Source organism: Ranitomeya variabilis, chromosome 2 (genome assembly GCF_051348905.1).
Source record: "Ranitomeya variabilis isolate aRanVar5 chromosome 2, aRanVar5.hap1, whole genome shotgun sequence".
NCBI classification, from domain to species: Eukaryota; Metazoa; Chordata; class Amphibia; order Anura; family Dendrobatidae; genus Ranitomeya; species Ranitomeya variabilis.
Window position 1 is genome coordinate 631,632,176 of NC_135233.1, and position 23,408 is coordinate 631,655,583.

The 23,408-nt window shown below is 43.5% G+C and overlaps 1 protein-coding gene across 4 annotated transcripts in view; it reads left to right on the forward strand.

The window, feature by feature from the left end:
- Positions 1–23,408, forward strand: part of TFB1M (transcription factor B1, mitochondrial) — a 205,884-nt gene that overhangs the window by 22,460 nt on the left and 160,016 nt on the right. For 3 of the 4 annotated variants that reach the window (XM_077289058.1, XM_077289062.1, XM_077289059.1), the window contains exons 2-3: positions 15,585–15,719; positions 18,474–18,625. In XM_077289058.1, coding sequence (XP_077145173.1) covers positions 15,605–15,719; positions 18,474–18,625 — 267 coding nt within the window. In that variant the 5' untranslated portion in view covers positions 15,585–15,604. Of the gene's footprint in view, positions 1–15,287; positions 15,312–15,584; positions 15,720–18,473; positions 18,626–23,408 lie in introns of those variants that run through there. The other variant, XM_077289061.1, reaches the window with a different exon arrangement.

Here is a 23,408-nt window from a genome sequence, read left to right on the forward strand (position 1 = left end):
ATATGAGGTGGCCAAAAAATTTATACGTTTATGTTATCCATAATCTCTTCTTCTGCTTAGTCTATGACTATTGTTGCAAACTGAAGAGAAAATGGCGGCAATACAATGCAGAACTGTACTCAACAGGTCAGGTGTCCAAAAACTCATTAGTTAGGACACCTGACCTGGTGAGTAGAGAACTGCCTTGTATAACCTCCATTTTCTCTTCTGTGTACGTAGTCTATTTCACACAAAGTGAAGGGATGACAGAGGTCATACAAGGCATATCTATGCTCACCTGGACATGTGTCAGAAATAGTGAATTCATGAGGCTGTTATATGGGCATCATGAATTCATTATTTCTGACACCTGACTTGATGAGTATAGATCTGTTTTGTATTAAACAGCCATTGTCTCTTCAGTCTGCGTCCAATGGATACTGCAGAACAGAATCAGGACGCAATGACGTCAACAACCTTACCACTAAAGCAACATGGCTGTCGTCACACTAGCAGTATGTGGCCAGTGTTTTATATCAGTATTTATAAGCCAAAACCAGGAGTGGAACAATTAGAGGAAAAGTATAATAGAAAAATATGCACCACTTCTGCATTTATCACCCACTCCTGGTTTTGGCTTACAAATAATGATGTAAAATACTGACCAAATACTGCTAGTGTGACGGCAACCTTGGTTTGTAGAGGAAATACATAGAAGACACGGTCAAGATACCCAAAAATTAAAGTTTATTAACAACAAATATTATTAACATTTAAACAAATAACTGGTACAGACCAAATCCCAGCAGGACATTTACACAACATTGTCCTGCCATGACACACGTCCAATATCAGAATCAAAAAAGGAAGCAAATTGGTCCCGCATGTGGCCAACTTCAGCAGTTGACCGCAGAGGGTGATGCTGGTAATCTGGCAATGGGTTTCCAACTGGTTCATCCAGTTCAATGTTGGGTCGCTTCTTAGCTATTATGTAATTGTGGAGAACCACACAGGCTTTGACCACCTCATCGACTGTCTCCATTTTTAGATTAATGGCTGTTGCAAGAATGCGCCATTTTGAGACTAGAATCCCAAACGTACACTCTACTGTTCTTCGGGCCCTGGTCAGTCTGTAATTAACCCCTTCACCCCCGGAGCTTTTTTCGTTTTCGTTTTTCGCTCCCCTCCTTCCCAGAGCCATAACTTTTTTATTTTTCCGTCAATATGGCCATGTTAGGGCTTATTTTTTGCGGGACGAGATGTACTTTTGAACGATACCATTGGTTTTACCATGCCATGTAACAGAAAATGGGAAAAAAATTCCAAGTGCAATGAAATTGCAAAAAAAGTGCAATCACACTTGTTTTTTGTTTGGCTTTTTTGCTAGGTTCACCAAATGCTAAAACTAACCTGCCATTATGATTGTCCAGCTCATTACGAGTTCATAGACACCAAACATGTATAGGTTCTCTTTTATCTAAGTGGTAAAAAAAAAATTCCAAAGTTTGCTAAAAAAAAAAAATTGCGCCATTTTCCGATACCCGTAGCGTCTCCAATTTTCGTGATCTGGGGTCGGGTGAGGGCTTATTTTTTGCGCACCAAGCTGGCGTTTTTAATGATACCATTTTGGTGCAGGTATGTTCTTTTGATCCCCGTTATTGCATTTTAATGCAATGTCGCGGCGACCAAAAAAACGTAATTTTGGCGTTTTGATTTTTTTTTCTCGCTACGCCATTTAGCGATCAGGTTAATTCTTTGGTTTTATTGATAGATTGGGCGATTCTGAACTCGGCGACACCAAATATGTGTAGGTTTGATTTTTTTTTTTTGTTTTATTTTGATTGGGGCTAAAGGGGGGTGATTTGAACGTTTATATATTTTTATTTTTTTTATATTTTTAAACACTTTTTTTTTTAAATTTTGGCATGCTTCAATAGCCTCCATAGGAGGCTAGAAGCATGCACTACACGATCGACTCTGCTACATAGAGGTGAAGCACAGATCACCTCTATGTAGCAGAAATGCAGGGTTGCCTTGAACGCCGACCACATGGTGGCGCTCAAAGCAATCGGCCATCAACAACCATAGAGGTCTCATGGTTCTCATGTGATGGGGGTCAGCGGTGCGAGCACTTCAGGCCGCGTGGCCGGGAGCGCTAGTTAAATGCCGCTGCCAGCGTTTGACGGCGGCATTTAACTAGTTAATGGGCGTGGGCGGATCGCGTTTCGGCTTGCGCTCATTGCGCGCATATGTCAGCTGTACAAAACAGCTGACATGTCGCGGCTTTGAGGTGGGCTCACCGCCGGAGCCCACCTCAAAGCGGGGGTTCTGCCAGCTGACGTACTATTCCGTCAGCTGGCAGAAAGGGGTTAAAGATCCTTTTAGTGTGGTTCAAGTCCCGACTGGAATAGGGCTTCAGTAGGTTTTCACACATCTGAAAGGCCTCATCCCCAACCATAACAAATGGGCTCGGTGGACCTTGAGTGTTGGGGAGAGGACGTGGCCGCGGAAAATTAAAATTTTTGCCATACACACGGCGGCCCATATCAGAGTTCTTAAAAGTCTGGGAATCGTTGCCAAGGCCAAAAGCTCCAATGTCCACGGCGATGAAGCGACAGTCCGCATCGGCTATTGCCATGAGGACAACAGAAAAATATTTTTTTATACAGTTATATGAAAAAGTTTGGGCACCCCTATTAATCTTAAGCTTAATGTTTTATAATGTTTTTTTTGCAACAGCTATTTCAGTTTCATATATCTAATAACTGTTGGACACAGTAATGTTTCTGCCTTGAAATGAGGTTTATTGTACTAACAGAAAATGTGCAATCTGCATTAAAACAAAATGTGACAGGTGCATAAGTATGGGCACCCTTATCATTTTCTTGTTCTAAATACTCCTACCTACTTTTTACTGACTTACTAAAGCACTTTTTTTTGGTTTTGTTACCTCATTGAGCTTTGAACTTCATAGCCAGGTGTATGCAATCATGAGAAAAGCTACTTAAAGTGGCCACTTGCAAGTTGTTCTCCTGTTTGAATCTCCTCTGAAGAGTGGCATCATGGGCTCCTCAAAACAACTGTCAAATGATCTGAAAACAAAGATTATTCAACATAGTTGATCAGGGGAAGGATACAAAAAGCTGTCTAAGAGATTTAACCTGTAAATTTCCACTGTGAGGAACATAGTAAGGAAATGGAAGAACACAGGTACAGTTCTTGTTAAGGCCAGAAGTGGCAGGCCAAGGAAAACATCAGAAAGGCAGAGAAGAAGAATGGTGAGATCAGTCAAGGACAATCCTCAGACCACCTCCAGAGAGCTGCAGCATCAACTTGCTGCAGATGGTGTCACTGTGCATCAGTCAACTATACAACTCACTTTGCACAAGGAGAAGCTGTATGGGAGAGTGATGCGAAAGAAGCCATTTCTGCAAGCACGCCACAAACAGAGTCGGCTGAGGTATGCAAAAGCACATTTGGAGAAGCCAATTTCTTTTTGGAAGAAGGTCCTGTGGACTGATGAAACCAAGATTGAGTTGTGTTTGGTCATACAAAAAGGCGTTATGCATGGCAGCAACAAAACACAGCATTCCAAGAAAAACACTTGATACCCACAATAAAATTTGGTGGATGTTCCATCATGCTTTGGGGCTGTGTGGCCAATGCCGGCACCGGGAATCTTGTTAAAGTTGAGGGACGCATGGATTCCTTTCAGTATCAGCAGATTCTTGACAATAATGTTCATGAATCAGTGACAAAGTTGAAGTTACGCAGGGGATGGATCTTTCAGCAAGACAATGATCCAAAACACCGCTCCAAATCTACTCAGGCATTCATGCAGAGGAACAATTACACTGTTCTGGAATGGCCATCCCAGTCCCCAGACCTGAATATCATTGAACATCTGTGGGATCATATGAAGAGGGCTGTCCATGCTCGGCGACCATCAAACTTAACTGAACTGGAATTGTTTTGTAACGAGGAATGGTCAAAAATACCTTCATCCAGAATCCAGGAACTCATTAAAAGCTACAGGAAGCGACTAGAGGCTGTTATTTTTGCAAAAGGAGGAACTACTAAATATTAATGTCACTTTTCTGGTGCCCATACTTATGTACCTGTCAAATTTTGTTTGAATGCAGATGGAGGGATGATAAACTCTCTCCGGTTGCCAGAAATCTGTAATAAAATAAATAAAAAAAAAATTAACAATCAATTCTATTTATGGTGTTGTTCTGCTAAAGACATTAAGGAAAATACAAAGAATACATGTCAGACCAACAATAATTATGACTGGCATTTGTTTAGAATTGTTACGTACCTTAATGTAACCAGCAGACGTTCCTCTGGTGGAATCGCTCTACGGAGCTGGGTGTCCTGTCTCCGGATGGTTCCTTGGACACGAGCAAGCAAATCCTGGAAAGAGTCTTTCGACATCCTTGTACATTCCGGGAATTTGTCCGGGTTGGCATTAAGCTCGCCATACAGCGTGTGATAGGTTCCACTGCTCTCACGTAGTTCGATAACGGGGTGTCGCCAAAAACGCCTACTCCGTCTCCTTCTCCATCTTTCACGATTTCTGTGTTGCTCCCAAGCAAACGCACAGGCAAGAAACAGCTTGATGCCTAAATCCAGGTTGAAATAAAAGCTCTCCATGCGAAGATCCATCATGACACAGGATACAGTAGCAAAATCTGAAGATTCCAGCTGTTCAAGGGTCTATATAAAGATATCCCATAATACACGCCCTCTGTAGTCACATTGGCGGTGTCTGGTTATCTAGATTTTTCTCCTGTTAAATTTTCCACCATGCACACCAAAAACGCAAACGCATGACAAAACGCATGATAAAGCGTGAAAACGCTGCGTTTTATTAACCGCATGCGTTCTCGCATGCGTCTAAAAAACGCCGCGTTTGTACGTGTTTCTATGCATTTTTTCCTGCACTTGCAGATGCGGATTAAACGCTGCGGATTCGAACGCAAATGTGAAACTAGCCAAAGATGGTCATCCTGATAATCGTGCAGAAAGTCGAATTAAAACATCAGTACAACTGGAAAATAAATGCATATCAGGTAGAATATATATCAGAATTTGGTCTTCCATATTACCGGTAATTCTAACTTGTCTCCCACCCTCTGCAGGTAAATGACTTCTATAAATGTGAGAGATATACCGGTGCACAAGAATTGTAACTTATTAAAGTGGACTTAAGATAAAGCCAAATAGTACTCGTTCCCTCTCCAGCGCTTGCTCTTCTCCTTTGTTGTGTATTGGCTGCAGTGACATCATCGACATCGCTCATCATCATGGTTTACCAGGTCAACGTATGCACTATACTTATCCATAGGGTTCAATTAGTCAGACACAGTTCCAACGAGTGCACTTTTGTCTTCTGTCCACTCTACATGTCAATATGTCGCAAAAGCCTTAATTGAAGAGCATAGTACATTATGCTATTACAGCCCACGGAGTCAAACAGAAAATGTATATATTTCTGTATAACAGTTTTTTTTATTTTACATTGAAGCCTATGAATGATGGCTGCTATAATAATATCTTTCATTTTACTTCGTCTTTTCTTTTTTTTGATTTTGTGGCATCAGAATTATTTACAAGTTTTCAGATCCTTCCTCTGGAACAATCCAATGTGTATTTGTCGTTGATTTTGTGACAAATCTGAGGCTGAGGCTCAGGCTCATACAAAAACACGTGGAATCTGCTGAGGATCCATGTGAAATCCACTTCAGTTCGCACTAGACAAATCAGCAGTAGATTTTCCTTTGAAAATAATGGGAGGCAATTTGTAGATGTATGGAAAAAATCAATGGCTCATACCCATCAATGTTAATAAAATCGCTCCTATGTTGTTCCTGAAAAGTCAAACATGTGTCATACAAGTATCATGCAAGTACAATGCGATTTTTCTCACCTAGAATCCGTATAATATTGGTATGACATGTGTATGCAATCCATAATGCAATGCGATTTTAACATCAGATTTTACAGAGTATTTCTCTGTCATTTAAAGATAGTTTTCTAGCTAAATATTCTTCAGTATATAGGTAGAAATATGTGAGTGAGATATATAATCATTGCTTTGCGTGTGTAGCCTACTGTACATGTATTTAAGTCATAAATAAATTATCTCACAGCTGTCTGCCTAGCCTTTGCTGGTTATTAGTTATAGAGGGCCTGACATTTTTTTGTGGTATCTCCCATTTTAATAACCAGTAAAGGCTAAGTATACAACTGTGAGCTGATATTAATAGCCTGGGAAGCCCCATGTTTATTACCCCCTTCCCAGGCTAAAAAAATCAGCCCTCAACTGTCAGATTTCCCTCAGCTGGTTATTAAAATTTCAGGAGGAACCAACTGCCATTTTTTTTTAGGTTAATGAATTATTAGCTAAATACATTAACATTAAAGGGGTTGTCCACTACTTTCAATTATCCCCCCAATGTATCCCCCCGGGGCCCCTGACGAATTGTGTAAATACCTTGCGTTGCCGTTTTTGCCTGTGAGTGGCGCTATGCTGGTGGCTGAGTCCGGGTCACGTGACCCCCAGGCTGCAGCCACCGCTAATTTCCGCCGACGTCACGTCAATTTCCAGACTCTGGAAATTGACGTGACGTCAGTAACAGGCGTGTCCCAGCCGCACAGTCAGTAGTCACTCAAGAGTGACTGGGCTGTGGGCGGGACTGTGCTGTGCTGGGGGCGGGTGGGGCGGGCGGGGCTTTGCTGGGGGGCGGGCGGGGCTGTGCACCGCAGGTGTCAGGTGCTGGGATGGGATCTGCTTGCCGAGATGTGCTGCGGCGGCGGCTGATCCCGTGGCTGCGGCCGGTGCCGTGGCGGCGGCCGGTCCGTCGGGGGCCGGTCCCGCGGCGGCTGGTGCGTCGGCGGCCGGTCCCGCCGCGGTGGTCGGTGCCGTGGCGGCGGCGGCCGGTCCCGCGGCTGCGGCCGGTCCCGCGGTGGCTGCGGCTGGTGCGTCGGCGGCCGGTCCCGCCGCGGTGGCTGGTGCCGTGGCGGCGGCGGCGACCGGTGCAACGGCGGGGGTCTGCGTGGTGCTGAAGGTGGCTGTGCGGTGGTGGTGGGGGTGGCGTTGTCTCTGTGTGCAGGCATGTCCGATGGGACTACAAGTCCCATCGGGCTCTGCCTGCTACAGTGACAGTGAGTGACACATTAGCCAATGATGGGACAGTAGTAGTCCCATCATCCGGCTAATGTGTTGAATGTAAAAAAAAAACAAAGAAAAAAAAAACACATATACAGTACATACATACATAGAACACATACAGAACATGCGCCATGCGACGACATGCACCATGCGACGACATGCTGCATGCGATGACATTCGGCATGCGACGACATTCGGCATGCGACGACATGCGGCATGCGACGACATGCGCCATGCGACGACATGCTGCATGCGACGACATGCGGCATGCGGCGCCATGCGACGACATGCGCCATGCGACGACATGCTGCATGCGCCGACATGCGCCATGCGACAACATGCTGCATGCGACGACATGCGCCATGCGACGACATGTTGCATGCGACGACATGCGCCATGCGACGACATGCGCCATGCGACGACATGCACCATGCGACGACATGCGCCATACGACGACATGCTGCATGCGACGACATGCGCCATGCGACGACATGCGTCATGCGACGACATGCGCCATGCGACGGCATGTGCCATGCGACGACATGCGCCATGCGATGACATGCGCCATGCGATGACATGCGCATTCAGTACGTGTACATACATAGACATACAGTACATACACACATACATACATACAGTACATATAACATAGAGTACATACTCATCATCACTTGTCACTTTGATCCCCGAAGCCATTGTCATCTGTAAAAAATATTAAAATAATAAACAAACAATATACTCCCTGATCCGCAGAAATCCAATTAAAACGAGTGTCCCTCGACGATCTCCCGTGGAGAGCAGGAGCATCTGCTGATGCAACCACTCTCCAGGGGCCCCAGGAACACAATGAGGGGAGGAAGGTATCCTTCCACAATGTATTCCCCACAATGTATTCCTACGCCCCTGTGAGAAAATAGTCCCTAGTCTCACTTTATAGCATGCTGTATGAGAAAGTTCCCACGCAGCTTTTTGCCATAAAGTGAGACCAGTGAACTATAGCAACCTCAGTGATGCACTGCAGGAGCCATTGTCTCCTGTCAGTGTGTCACTGAGGGTCCTATAGAGCAGTGACATCACCCGATGTCACTGTTCTATAGGGGAGAACGTCGTGGGACACTCGTTATTAATTGGACTACGGCGGGCAGGTAGTATACGGTTTATTATTTTAAGTTTTTTGTAGGCGCTGAAGTATTGTAAGTTTGGTTAAATGAAGAATATTAAAATACTTTTTCCTACTGTGTGTGTGTTTTATTAACCCTTTTTTAGTATTGGATTAATAACGGATAGGCGTCTTATTGACGCCTCTCCGTTATTAACCCGGCTTAATGTCACCTTACAATAGCAAGGTGACATTAACCCCTTATTACCCCATATCCCACCGCTACACGGGAGTGGGAAGAGAGGGGCTAAGTGCCGGAATTGGCGCATCTTACAGATGCGCCATTTCTGGGGCGGCTGCGGACTGGTATTTGTAGCCGGGGGGGGGGGGACCAATATCCATGGCCCCTCTCTAGGCTATGAATATCAGCCCGCAGCTGTCTGCGTAGCCTTTATGGCTATAAAATATAGGGGGACCCCACGTCATTTTTTTGGGGGGGTCCCCCTATTTTAATAGCCAGTAAAGGCTACGCAGACAGCTGCGGGCTGATATTCATAGCAGGCTACAAATAATGGCCCTCGGCCGTCAGCTTTCCCCCTCTGGCGCAGAAAATTGCGTGGGAGCCCACGCCGTTTTTTTCCATTTTTTATTAAATTAAACGCTCATTAAGGCCTGTTTCACACTTGCGTCGGCACGGGTCCATCGCTATGCGTTGGGCCGACGCACGTTGTGAAATTTGTGCACGTCGTGGGCAGCGGATGCAGTTTTTCAACGCATCCGCTGCCCATTCTGAAGTCCGGGGAGTAGGGGGCAGAGTTTTGGCCGCGCATGCGTGGTAGAAAATGGCAGACACGAGGGACGTGCCAACGGTCCGCCAAAACACGACGCATCCGTTGCACGATGGACGCGACGTGTGGCCATCCGTCGCGATCCTTCACTAATACACGTCTATGGGTAAAAAACGCATCCTGCGAGCACATTTGCACGATCCGTTTTTTTCCCAAAAAGACGGATTGCTAAAAACGCAAGTGTGAAAGTAGCCTTAGGCTGCTTTCAAACTAGCATCGGTAAGGGTCCTTGCGCTGCGTCGCTAATAAAAGTCTATGGAGAAAAAACGCATCCTGCAGACAACTTTGCAGGACGAGTTTTTTCTCCACAGCGACGCATTGCGATGTGCAGTGCACGACGCTAGTGTGAAAGAGGCCTTAGAAACATCGGCCTTTCTATTATATATCTATGGATATATCTATCTATAGATATATTTATAGATAGATATATCTACAGATACATAGATGTATCTATCCATATATTTGGGTGCTTTCACACATCAGGTTTTTGCCGTGAGGCACAATCCAGCGAGTTTTGAAAAAAACGGATCCATTTTTTTCCGCCGGATCCGTTTTTTTCTCATAGAGTTTCATCCGTTTTTTGCCGGATCCGTCAAAAAAGCTGTTTCCGCCGGATGGAAAACACATACAGAGGAACGTTTTTTCTGTCCTGCGAAAAAACGCACAGCGACGGATCCGGCAAAAAACGTATGAAACTGAGCTGTGAAATGATGAATCCGGCCTTGGAATCCGTTTTTTCATGCATGTTTCCATTCAAATCATGCACATTTTCCGTTTATTTACTTATTTCCAAAAACGGCATTAAAACCGCGCATAAACCGCACCAAAAAAAGCATCAAAACTGCACCAAAAACTGCATCAAAACCTGGTGCAGTTTTGCAGTTTTGGTGCGGTTTTGATGCAGTTTTTGGTGCGGTTTTGATGCAGTTCTTGGTGTGGTTTTGGTGCAGCTTTTTCCGCAGCATGTGCACAACAAGTCTGCGGCTCCCATAGACTTACATTGGTTGTGCACTACACTGCGGATTTGATGCAATTCAGTGCGGCAAAAAACGCTGCGGATCTGCAATCAGATCCGCAACGTGTGCACAGCCTTAGCATTTAGTGAACCTAGCAAAAAAGCCAAGCAAAAAACAAGTGTAAGATTGCACTTTTTTTGCACTTTCATCGCACTTTGAATTTTTTTCACATTTTCTGCTACACGACATGGTAAAACCAATGGTGTCGTTCAATAGTAGAACTTGTCCCGCAAAAGATAAGTCCTCACATGGCCATATTGATGGAAAAATTATGGCTCTGGAAAGAAGGGGAGCGATAAACGAAAACAAAAAAAGCTCCAGGGGTGAAGGGGTTTAGAAACATGGATATGGACATATCTATGGAAATAGACATAGATATATAGATATATCTGTATGTATGTATCTATCTATCTATCCCATATCTATCTATCCATCCATCTATCTGTGTGTAATGGAGCGTGGGTTGGACAAATGTAAAAGAGGAGGTTGGACAGAAATGACATCACAAATCTTTTTGAAGATAGAGGGGGGAGAGGAGGGAGGGGTTTGGGTGTGTTTTGGAGTGGGTGTGCCAGGTGCAGAGTTACAGGCGAGTGCAATGCATCATGGAACTTGTAGTATTAGAGCACAGTAACTCAGGAGAAAGGAAGTTGTCGATTAACCCCATGAGAGCTGAATCCGGCACTAAAGATGTGCTGCTACAGCATGATAAAAGGTAATATTGCTAAAATAAACACAGTAGATGTTTTCAGTGGCACATAATAGCAAGATTGATGAAAAAAAAAAAAAGGTTATAGTAGTGGACAACTTCTTTAACCCCTTCCCGACATTTGACGTACTATCCCGTCGAGGTGGGGTGGGCCCCCATGACCGCCGACGGGATAGTACGTCATACGCGATCGGCCGCGCTCACGGGGGGAGCGCGGCCGATCGCGGCCGGGTGTCGGCTGCATATCGCAGCTGACATCCGGCACTATGTGCCAGGAGCGGTCACAGACCGCCCCCGGCACATTAACCCCCGGCACACCGCGATCAAACATGATCGCGGTGTACCGGCGGTACAGGGAAGCATCGCGCAGGGAGGGGGCTCCCTGCGTGCTTCCCTGAGACGATCGGTACAAGGTCACGGTGATGTACTCACCTCGTACCGAACGTCTTCTCCCTGCAGGCCCCGGATCCAAAATGGCCGAGGGGCTGTATCCGGGTCCTGCAGGGAGCACTTCCGGGTCAGAGCAGGCTGCAGATGAAAGCTGCAGCCTGCTCCGATGAAAGTATGATCGCGGATCTGATAGAGTGCTGTGCACACTATCAGATCTGCGATCTGTGATGTCCCCCCCTGGGACAAAGTAAAAAAGTAAAAAAAAAATTTCCACATGTGTAAAAAAAAAAAAAAAAAAATCCTAAATAAATAATAATAAAAAAAAAAATATTATTCCCATAAATACATTTCTTTATCTAAAAAAAACAAACAAAAACAATAAAAGTACACATATTTAGTATCGCCGCGTCCGTAACGACCCAACCTATAAAACTGGCCCACTAGTTAACCCCTTCAGTAAACACCGTAAGAAAAAAAAAAAAAAAACGAGGCAAAAAACAACGCTTTATTACCATACCGCCGAACAAAAAGTGGAATAACACGCGATCAAAAAGACGGATATAAATAACCATGTTACCGCTGAAAACGTCATCTTGTCCCGCAAAAAACGAGCCGCCATACAGCATCATCAGCAAAAAAATAAAAAAGTTATAGTCCTCAGAATAAAGCGATGCCAAAATAATTATTTTTTCTATAAAATAGTTTTTATCGTATAAAAGCGTCAAAACATAAAAAAATGATATAAATGAGGTATCGCTGTAATCGTACTGACCCGACGAATAAAACTGCTTTATCAATTTTACCAAGCGCAGAACGGTATAAACGCCTCTCCCAAAAGAAATTCATGAATAGCTGGTTTTTGGTTATTCTGCCTCACAAAAATCGGAATAAAAAGTGATAAAAAATGGTCACGTGTCCGAAAATGTTACCAATAAAAACGTCAACTCGTCCCGCAAAAAAAAAAAAACCTCACATGACTGTGGACCAAAATGTGGAAAAATTATAGGTCTCAAAATGTGGAGACGCAAAAACTTTTTTGCTATAAAAAGCGTCTTTTAGTCTGGTTTCACACTTGCGTTTTTATCTGCATGCATTTTTTAAAAAAACCACATGTGTGAAAAAATGCATGTAAACGCGGTAAAACGCATGCGTTTTTATAGAAAAACACAAGAAAACAAGAAAAAAACAAAAAACCCTACCCCTAACCCTACCCCTAACCTGAAATACGTGGCACTGAAATACGTGGCACTAAAATATACGTTTATATACGTATATACGTATATAAGTGCCACGATATTTCAGTGGCCACGTATTTAAGTGCCACGTATTTAAGTGCCACGTATTTAAGTGCCACGTATTTAAGTGCCACGTATTTAAGTGCCACGTATTTCAGTGCCACGTATTTAAGTGCCACGTATTTCAGTGCCACGTATTTCAGTGCCACGTATTTAAGTGCCACGTATTTAAGTGCCACGTATTTAAGTGCCACGTATTTCAGTGCCACGTATTTACGTGCCACGTATTTACGTGCCACGTATTTACGTGCCACGTATTTTTCAGTGCCTGAAATACGTGGCACTGAAATACGTGGCACTGAAATATCGTGGCACTGAAATATCGTGGCACTGAAGTATTTACGTGCCACGTATTTTTCAGTGCCTGATATACGTGGCACTGAAATACGTGGCACTGAAATACGTGGCACTGAAATATCGTGGCACTGAAATATCGTGGCACTTAAATACGTGGCACTTAAATACGTGGCTCTTAAATACGTGGCACTTATATACGTGGCACTTATATATGTGGCACTTATGACTGTCAGAAAATGTTCAGTAAACGGTTAGGGGTGAGGTTAGGGGTAGGGTTTCAGGTAGAATTGGGGAGATTCCACTGTTCAGGCACATCAGGGGCTCTCCAAACGCGACATGGCGTCCAATCTCAATTCCAGCCAATTCTGCGTTGAAAAAGTAAAACAGTGCTCCTTCCCTTCCGAGCTCTCCCGTGCGTCCAAAAAGGGGTTTACCCCAACATATGGGGTATCAGCGTACTAGGGAAAAATTGAACAACAACTTCTGGGGTCCAAGTTCTCTTGTTATCCTTGGGAAAATAAAAATTTGGGGGGCTAAAAATCATTTTTGTGGGAAAAAAAATATGTTTTATTTTCACGGCTCTGCGTTGTAAACTGTAGTGAAACACTTGGGGTTTCAAAGTTCTCACAACACATCTAGATAAGTTCCTTGGGAGGTCTAGTTTCCAATATGGGGTCACTTGTGGGGGGTTTGTACTATTTGGGTACATCAGGGGCTCTGCAAATGCAACGTGACGCCTGCAGACCAATCCATTTAAGTCTGCATTCCAAATGGCGCTCCTTCCCTTCCGAGCTCTGTCATGCGCCCAAACAGTGGTTCCCCCCCACAAAGGGGGTATCAGCGTACTCAGGACAAATTGGACAACAACGTTTAGGGTCCAATTTATCCTGATACCCTTGTGAAAATACAAAACTGGGGGCTAAAAAATCATTTTTGTGAAAAAAAAAAAATAATTTTTATTTTCACGGCTCTGCGTTGTAAACTGTAGTGAAACACTTGGGGGTTCAAAGTTCTCACAACACATCTAGATAAGTTCCTTGGGGGGTCTAGTTTCCAATATGGGGTCACTTGTGGGGGGTTTGTACTGTTTGGGTACATCAGGGGCTCTGCAAATGCAACGTGACGCCTGCAGACCAATCCATTTAAGTCTGCATTCCAAATGGCGCTCCTTCCCTTCCGAGCTCTGTCATGCGCCCAAACAGTGGTTCCCCCCCACAAAGGGGGTATCAGCGTACTCAGGACAAATTGGACAACAACGTTTAGGGTCCAATTTATCCTGATACCCTTGTGAAAATACAAAACTGGGGGCTAAAAAATCATTTTTGTGAAAAAAAAAAAATAATTTTTATTTTCACGGCTCTGCGTTGTAAACTGTAGTGAAACACTTGGGGGTTCAAAGTTCTCACAACACATCTAGATAAGTTCCTTGGGGGGTCTAGTTTCCAATATGGGGTCACTTGTGGGGGGTTTGTACTGTTTGGGTACATCAGGGGCTCTGCAAATGCAACGTGACGCCTGCAGACCAATCCATTTAAGTCTGCATTCCAAATGGCGCTCCTTCCCTTCCGAGCTCTGTCATGCGCCCAAACAGTGGTTCCCCCCCACATAGGGGGTATCAGCGTACTCAGGACAAATTGTACAACAACTTTTGGGGTCTATTTTCTCCTGTTACCCTTGGTAAAATAAAACAAATTGGAGCTGAAATAAATTTTGTGTGAAAAAAAGTTAAATGTTCATTTTTATTTAAACATTCCAAAAATTCCTGTTGAACACCTGAAGGGTTAATAAACTTCTTGAAAGTGGTTTTGAGTACCTTGAGGGGTGCAGTTTTTAGAATGGTGTCACACTTGGGTATTTTCTATCATATAGACCCGTCAAAATGACTTCAAATGAGATGTGGTCCCTAAAAAAAAATGGTGTTGTAAAAATGAGAAATTGCTGGTCAACTTTTAACCCTTATAACTCCGTCACAAAAAAAAATTTTGGTTCCAAAATTGTGCTGATGTAAAGTAGACATGTGGGAAATGTTATTTATTAAGTATTTTGTGTGACATATGTCTGTGATTTAAGGGCATAAAAATTCAAAGTTGGAAAATTGCGAAATTTTCAAAATTTTCGCCAAATATTCGTTTTTTTCACAAATAAACGCAAGTTATATCGAAGAAATTTTACCACTAACATGAAGTACAATATGTCACGAGAAAACAATGTCAGAATCGCCAAGATCCGTTGAAGCGTTCCAGAGTTATAACCTCATAAAGGGACAGTGGTCAGAATTGTAAAAATTGGCCCGGTCATTAACGTGCAAACCACCCTTGGGGGTGAAGGGGTTAAACTACACATGCACTGCACTAATTGTATATGTCATTGACATCTTTCTACCTATCTATTCAATGTATTTTCTATTCTGAAGGGTCACACAGTGAATTTACTGTATTCAGCTGATGAAATGTTGGGTTTTCTAGGAGATGGGTGCATAAACATCTGACAGCACTTGCATGGTGAGTCTCATCTGATATACTTGGCCAATCACAACATGCTGCAGTTTTTTTCTCTGTCTGATCTAAGCTGAGAAAAAAATCGCAGATGAGCAGGGACTAATAGAATAACATTAGTCAGAGTGCAATCTGATTTTTTTTTTTTTTTTTAATATATATCTAATTGCACTTGCCCCTTTTACGCACAGATGAGTATGAGCCCTTATAGTCGGACTTTACAATATCAATGTATCAGGTTAAATATACTGAATTTTCACTCTTCTTTCTTTGGTTCAGTTTATGAATATTTCAGAAAGATGACTCAATATCGTTTACCTCCATTGCCGACCATAAGGGAAATTATAAAACTTTACAATTTAAGAGCAGAAAAACAACTGTCCCAAAATTTCCTGCTGGATTTGAAACTCACTGGTAAGTTTTCTTTTATCATCAAATGTGGTTTCTACTAAAGTTTTTATTCCTTAGGCTTATTTCTGTACAGAAATAAGGAAATGAGGATTCTTTACTGACTGCCCTTAATCTTTGTTGACTCGGCTGTATGAGTGTCATGGTGACTAGAGTATGTGACTGCTGCAGCCAATCACTGCATATCAGAGGAGTAAAAGTTTGGAGGTACATACCTTATCATAGCATACACCCTTTTCAGTTTAACAGGAGTGTAGTATATTTCTGTGCCATATTACAGCCCAGTGTTCCAGTCTGGCTACACAACTTTAAAGGGATCTATTTCTGGTCACATTGGGTCATTGGATCTACAGAAATGCCATTGTGTTATGCTTGTGTGAATATGATATAAGAGTATGGGTTCTAAATCATTTGATTTATTCTAGGCAACCCATTAGTAAAACTACCCCTATGCAAATAAAGGTGTGGGATAGTGCAGTGTAAAAGGTACCTTCACACGAAGCGACGCTGCAGCGATAGCGACAACGATGCCGATCGCTGCAGCGTCGCTGTTTGATCGCTGGGGAGCTGTCACACAGACCGCTCTCCAGCGACCAACGATGCCGAGGTCCCCGGGTAACCAGGGTAAACATCGGGTTGCTAAGCGCAGGGCCGCGCTTAGTAACCCGATGTTTACCCTGATTACCAGCGTAAAAGTAAAAAAAACAAACAGCACATACTCACCTGCGCGTCCCCCAGCGTCTGCTTCCTGACACTGACTGAGCTCCGGCCCTAACAGCAGAGCGGTGACGTCACCGCTGTGCTTTCACTTTCACTTTAGGGCCGGCGCTCAGTCAGTGTCAGGAAGCAGACGCTGGGGGACGCGCAGGTGAGTATGTACTGTTTGTTTTTTTTACTTTTACGCTGGTAACCAGGGTAAACATCGGGTTACTAAGCGCGGCCCTGCGCTTGGTAACCCGATGTTTACCCTGGTTACCAGTGTAAAACATCGCTGGTATCATTGCTTTTGCTTTCAAACACAACGATACACGGCGATCGGACGACCAAATAAAGTTCTGGACTTTATTCAGCGACCAGCGACATCACAGCAGGATCCTGATCGCTGCTGCGTGTCAAACTAAACAATATCGCTAGCCAGGACGCTGCAACGTCACGGATCGCTAGCGATATCGTTACAAAGTCGTTTCGTGTGAAGGTACCTTAAGACTTTATGGAAGATAACTAACATGGCGCCATCACTTGCACCAAAATTTGGCTTTTGTTGATATGCAAATTAGGTCACTTGTAGACGTGACAATGCACTAGCATTCTAGGGCTCCACTCACCCCGTGAGACAGAGGGTTTGCTGCATAAGACTACTCCCTCTCTCCACTGTCAATAAACGGACATGTCCTGGCATCGAGAAACCATAGACTGCAAGTGCATTTCCAGATCAATGAAAGCCAGTATTTGACGCTGTAATAGGCGTATTTCATAGTGTTTTACACCCTTAAAGGGAACCTATCAGCAGGATTGTGCACAGTAACCTACACACAGTGTCAGGTTGGCGCCGTTGTACTGATTACAATGATACCTTGGTTGATGAAATCTGTCTTGTGGTTGTTGTTTAATATTAATTTTCAGTTTTGAGTTACTGATATGCTCGTGCCCTAGGGAAGGCCTGCAAGGGGGTCTTTATATGGTGATCTGATTAGGTATTCATATGTATGGCTTCTGACAAGTCACTGATCCCTCACTGACCTGCCCCCTAGTTTACATAATGACTATTATGTATACATATTGAAGAAATAAAAACCCTTATGCAGGCTGGTGCCAGTGGTGCCACCTTGGAGGAGGAAATGTTTTTTTTCTCTATCAACATGGTGCCGCCTGCGCAGTAGCTGCTATTGCTCGGACCTGACGGGTGCCATTTTCAAACGGATTTTTTTTTTTTTTTATGAATATCAGGATTACATCATCATGGGCATATCATGGACTCAAAACTGAAAATATGGCCATGTGAGGGCTTATTTTTTGCGTGACGAGTTGTACTTTTGAACGACATTATTGGTTTTACCATGTCGTGTAACAGAAAATGGAAAAAAATACTGCCAGCTGACGCACTATTCCATCAGCTGGCAGAAAGGGGTTAAAGAAGAACCACAAAACGGATTTCATCAACCAAGGTATCATTGTAATCAGTATAACGGCGCTGACCTGACACTGTCTGTAGGTTACTGCCGACAGGTTCCCTTTAATACTGAACAATCTCTGCTTGCTCAGGAGTAGTTTTACTGTCAGATTCCCGTTAACAGCGATATTCATTTATCCTAGTTTTTAATGATCATCAGATTATGTATGTCTGTGCTTTACAGTTATTCCTTGGTAAAATGCTTTTAATGTTTTGTTATTCTTTTTTTTAATAAATTTGCAAAAATTTCTACATTTCTGTTTTTTTCAGTCATGATGGGGTGCAGAGTGTACATTAATGAGAAAAAAATGAACTTTTTTGAGTTTATCAAATGGCTGCAATGAAACAAAGAGTGAAAAATTTAAAGGGGTCGGAATGCTTTCCGTACCCACTGTATACTGCCCGTGGATTGGGCAGCATGTAGCAGCTGTCAAGTTCTCTTTAAATTTTTCTTCTTTTCTGATAAATGTTATATACTCGGATATGTTGTTCTTAGAGTAAAAGAGGTTTTCATATTCTCCAGATGGCATGATTTAGTTTGTTTTTCTACATGTGATATTACATTCATTTAGAAAGTTCTTGTTTTTCAGATAAAATTGTACGGAAAGCTGGAAATATCAAAAATACTTATGTGTGTGAGGTTGGCCCTGGGCCAGGAGGTATCACAAGGGCTATACTAAATTCAGGTGCTGAAGAACTCCTTGTGGTTGAAAAGGATACTAGATTTATTCCTGGACTTAAGGTATATACTTTATCACCAAGTCTACCTGTTACACTTAAAGGGAACCTGTCACCCCGTTTTTTCCGTATGAGATAAAAATACTGTTAAATAGGGCCTGAGCTGTGCATTACAACAGTGTATTTTGTGGACCCCGATTCCCCACCTATGCTGCCGAAATACGTTACCAAAGTTGCCGTTTTCGCCTGTCAATCAGGCCATTTTCCTGAAGCCGAGATGCAAACTCTGCTTCAGGAAAATGGCCGCCGCGATCTCCATCTGCGCACGCGCGGCATCCCGCGGCCATTTTCCTGAAGCCCCGGGCAGCAGAGCGCTCCATCTGCGCACACGCGGCCACAGGAAGATGGCCGCCCCCACCGGTCACCAGGGGAATAGCGCAGATCGCGCTCTTTTCACTCCCCTGTGCAGTGGATTCTCGACTTGGGCATGCGCAAACCACTACGCCACCAACGGAAAAATAAGCAAGATCTGGGGGAAGACACCACGCCCATCTGACCAGACCAGCCTGATTGACAGGCGAAAACGGCTACTTTGGTAACGTATTTCGGCAGCATAGGTGGGGAATCGGGGTCCACAAAGTACACTATTGTAATGCACAGCTCAGGCCCTATTTAACAGTATTTTTATCTCATACGGAAAAAACGGGGTGACAGGTGCCCTTTAACATTCAAATGATTTGGCCTGTCTTTGTGAATGTGTGTGCTAAAGAAAAGGGGATGTTCCCTTCTCCCAACCCCTTTATCAGAAATGGTGAGTCTTTCTCAATAGGTCCATTTTTTTCTGTGCATTACATCTGCCCATCCGAAAATACACCATGGGCAGTATGTGGACTCATATTCTCCTTGTTTGCTTTCTACATTGAGGCCTTTCACATTTCCGTCTTTCTTTTTACATCACAATGCGTCGTTTTGTGAAAAAAACGGATCTAGGAAATGTTTCTGCTGGATCCGCTTTTTTCTCATAGACTTGTATTAGCGATGGATTGTGACGGATGGCCTTCCGTTTCATCCGTCGTGCACTGGATCCGTTGTAAAATCGCTGTCCGTCGGGCGGAGACAACGCACATAGAAATGTTTTTGTGTACGTCGGAAAATTGCTCAGCGACGGATCCTGCGCTGCCAGTCGGCACCCGTTTTTTACAATCTGCACAGGATCAGTCTTTTCAACAACGCCATGGAAGACCATGAAATTCCAGGCAAAAGTAATACCAATTAAAATGCCTTTATTAATACAAATAGCAATAGAAATAATACATTAAAAGTGTGCACACAACATAGCGGGTGACCCCCTGACGAAGGAAAATACTTCCGAAACGCGTGTCGGGGTGCGTACATCACATTGACCAGACGGACCTTAACCCCTTCATGACCTTGGGATTTTCCGTTTTTCCTTGTTCGTTTTTCGCTCCCCTCCTTCCCAGAGCCATAACTTTTTTATTTTTCCGTCAATATGGCCATGATAGGGCTTATTTTTTGCGGAACGAGTTGTACTTTTGAAAGACATAATTGGTTTTACCATGTCGTGTACTAGAAAATGGGAAAAAAATTCCAAGTGCGGTGAAATAGCAAAAAAAAGTGCAATCCCACACTTGTTTTTTGTTTGGCTTTTTTACTAGGTTCACTAAATGCTAAAACTGACCTGCCATTATGATTCTCCAGGTCATTACGAATTCATAGACACCAAACAGTGTCAATAGCAGCTACTGCGCAGGCGGCACCATGTTGATAGAGAAAAAAAAACATTTCCTCCTCCAAGGTGGCACCAGTGGCACCAGCCTGCATAAGGGTTTTTATTTCTTCACTATGTATACATAATAGTCATTATGTAAACTAGGGCACAGGTCAGTGAGGGATCAGTGACTTGTCAGAAGCCATATATATGAATACCTAATCAGATCACCATATAAAGACCCCCTCCCAGCTTCTCTTTTATCTAAGTGGTGAAAAAAAATTTCAAACTTTGCGGAAAAATTTTTAAAAAAATTGCGCCATTTTCCGATACTCGTAGCGTCTCCATTTTTCATGATCTGGGGTCGGTTGTGGGCTTATTTTTTGCGTTCCAAGCTGACGTTTTTATTGATACCACTTTTGTGCAGATACATTTTTTTGACCGCCCGTTACTGCATTTTAATGCAATGTCCCTGCGACCCAAAAAACGTAATTCTGGCGTTTCAAATTTTTTTCTCGCTACGTCGTTTAGCGATCAAGTTAATGCTTTTTTTTTATTGATAGATCGGGCGATTCTGAACGCGGCAATACTAAATATGTGTAGGTTTGATTTTTTTTACTGTTTTATTTTGAATGGGGCGAATTTGGGGGCGATTTAAACTTTTTTATATTTTTTTTATTTTTTTCACATTTTTTTTTTACTTTTTTTTTTTTAAACTTTTGCCATGCTTCAATAGCCTCCATGGGACGCTAGAAGCTGGCACAACTGGATCGGCTCAGCTACATAGCAGCGATCATCAGATCGCTCCTATGTAGCTGAATTACACGCTTGCTATGAGCGCCGACCACAGGGTGGCTCTAACAGCAAACCGGCATCAGTAACCTTAGAGGTCTCAAGGATCTCTATGGTTACTATGCAGACGCATCGCTGACCCCCGATCATGTGACGGGGTCGGCGATGCGCTCATTTCCGGCCTGATGGCCGGAAGCGCCGGTTAAATGCCGCTGTCAGCATTTGACAGCGGCATTTAACTAGTTAATAGCGGCGGGTGGATCGCGATTCCACCCGTTGCTATTGCGGACACATGTCAGCTGTTCAAAACAGCTGACATGTCCCGGCTTTGATGTAGCCTCACCGCCGGAGCCCGCATCAAAGCGGGGGTTCTGACCTCGGACGTACTATCCCATCCGAGGTCAGAAAGGGGTTAAAGATATAGCCATCCTACTACCTCACCACCTTTGATATAATTACATTTAAATTTGTGACACTCTGCACTTTATTTTCCCTTGAAAGACCATGATTATACATGGGTCCTAAAGGGCATTGGCACTTTATTATTGATTACTTTCACCAATTTGATTATTTATTTTTGCCACTTTGCAATTTACTCCTGTGCGGAGATCACTAGTGATAGGATTTCATTTTCCTTTTAACCCGTTAATCCCATGACGTACTATCCCGTCGAGGTGACCTGAGACTTAATTCCCAGTGACGGGATAGTACGTCATATGCCGATCGCGGCCGGGTGTCAGCTGACTATCGCAGCTGACATCCGGCACTATGTGCCAGGAGCGGTCACGGACCGCCTCTGGCACATTAACCCCCGGAACACTGCGATCAAACATGATTGCAGCGTTCCGGCGGTACAGGGAAGCATCGTGCAGGGAGGGGGCTTCCTGCGGGCTTCCCTGAGACCCTCGGTACAAGGCGATGTTCTCACCTTGTACCGAGCGTCTCCTCCCTGCAGGCCCCGGATCCAAAATGGCCGTGGGGCTACATCCGGGTCCTGCAGGGAGGTGGCTTACCAGCGCCCGCTCAGAGCAAACGCTAGTAAGCCTGCAGCCCTGCATGTCAGATTGCTGATCAGTGATCTGACCCTATAACATGATGCCCCCCCAGGGCAATGTTATAAAGTAAAAACAAAAATATTCACATTTCTTTATCTAAATAATAATAAAAAAACAACAATAAAATATTTAGTATCGCCGCGTCCGTAACGACCCCACCTATAAAACTGTCCCACTAGTTAACCCCTTCAGTGAACGCGGTAAAAAAAAAAAAAAAGAGAGAGAGAGGCAAAAAACAGCACTTTATTATCATACCTCCGAACAAAAATTGGAATAACACGCGATGAAAAAGAATATAAATAACCTTGGTACCGCTAAAAACGTCATCTTGTCCCGCAAAAAACGAGCCGCCATACAGCATTATCAGCGAAAAAATAGAAAAGTTATAGTCCTCAGAATAAAGCGATGCAAAAATAACTATTTTTTCTATAAAATAGTTTTTATCGTATAAAAGCGCCAAAACATAAAAAAAGACATAAATGAGGTATCGCTGTAATCGTACTGACCCGAAGAATAAAACTGCTTTATCAATTTTACCAAACGCGGAACGGTATAAACGCCCCCCAAAAAGAAACTCATGAATAGCTGGTTTTTGGTCATTCTGCCTCACAGAAATCGAAATAAAAAGCGATCAAAAAATGTCACGTGCCCGAAAATGTTACCAATAAAAAAAAAATAAAAAAAATAAATAAATAATTTATACCAATAAATAAAAAATAAAAACGTCAACTCGTCCCTCAAAAAACAAGACCTCACATGACTCTGTGGACCAAAATATGGAAAAATTATAGCTTTCAAAATGTGGAGACTCAAAAACTATTTTTTGCAATAAAAAGCGTCTTTTAGTCTGTCAATCATAAAAATCCACTAAAAAAACCGCTATCAATAGTAAATCAAACCCCCTTCATCACCCCCTTAGTTAGGGAAAAATAATAAAATTAAAAAAGTATTTATTTCCATTTTCCCATTAGGGTTAGGGCTAGGGTTAGGATTAGGGTTAGGGCTAGGGTTAGGGGTAGGGTTAAGGCTAGGGTTAGGGGTAGGGTTAAGGCTAGGGTTAGGGTTAAGGCTAGGGTTGGGGCTAGGGTTAGGGCTGGGGCTAGGGTTAGGGTTTCAGTTAGAATTGGGCGTTTCCACTGTTTAGGCACATCAGGGGCTCTCCAAACGTGACATGGCGTCTGATCTCAATTCCAGCCAATTCTGCGTTGAAAAAGTTAAACCATGCTCCTTCCCTTCCGAGCTCTCCCGTGCGCCCAAACAGGGGTTTACCC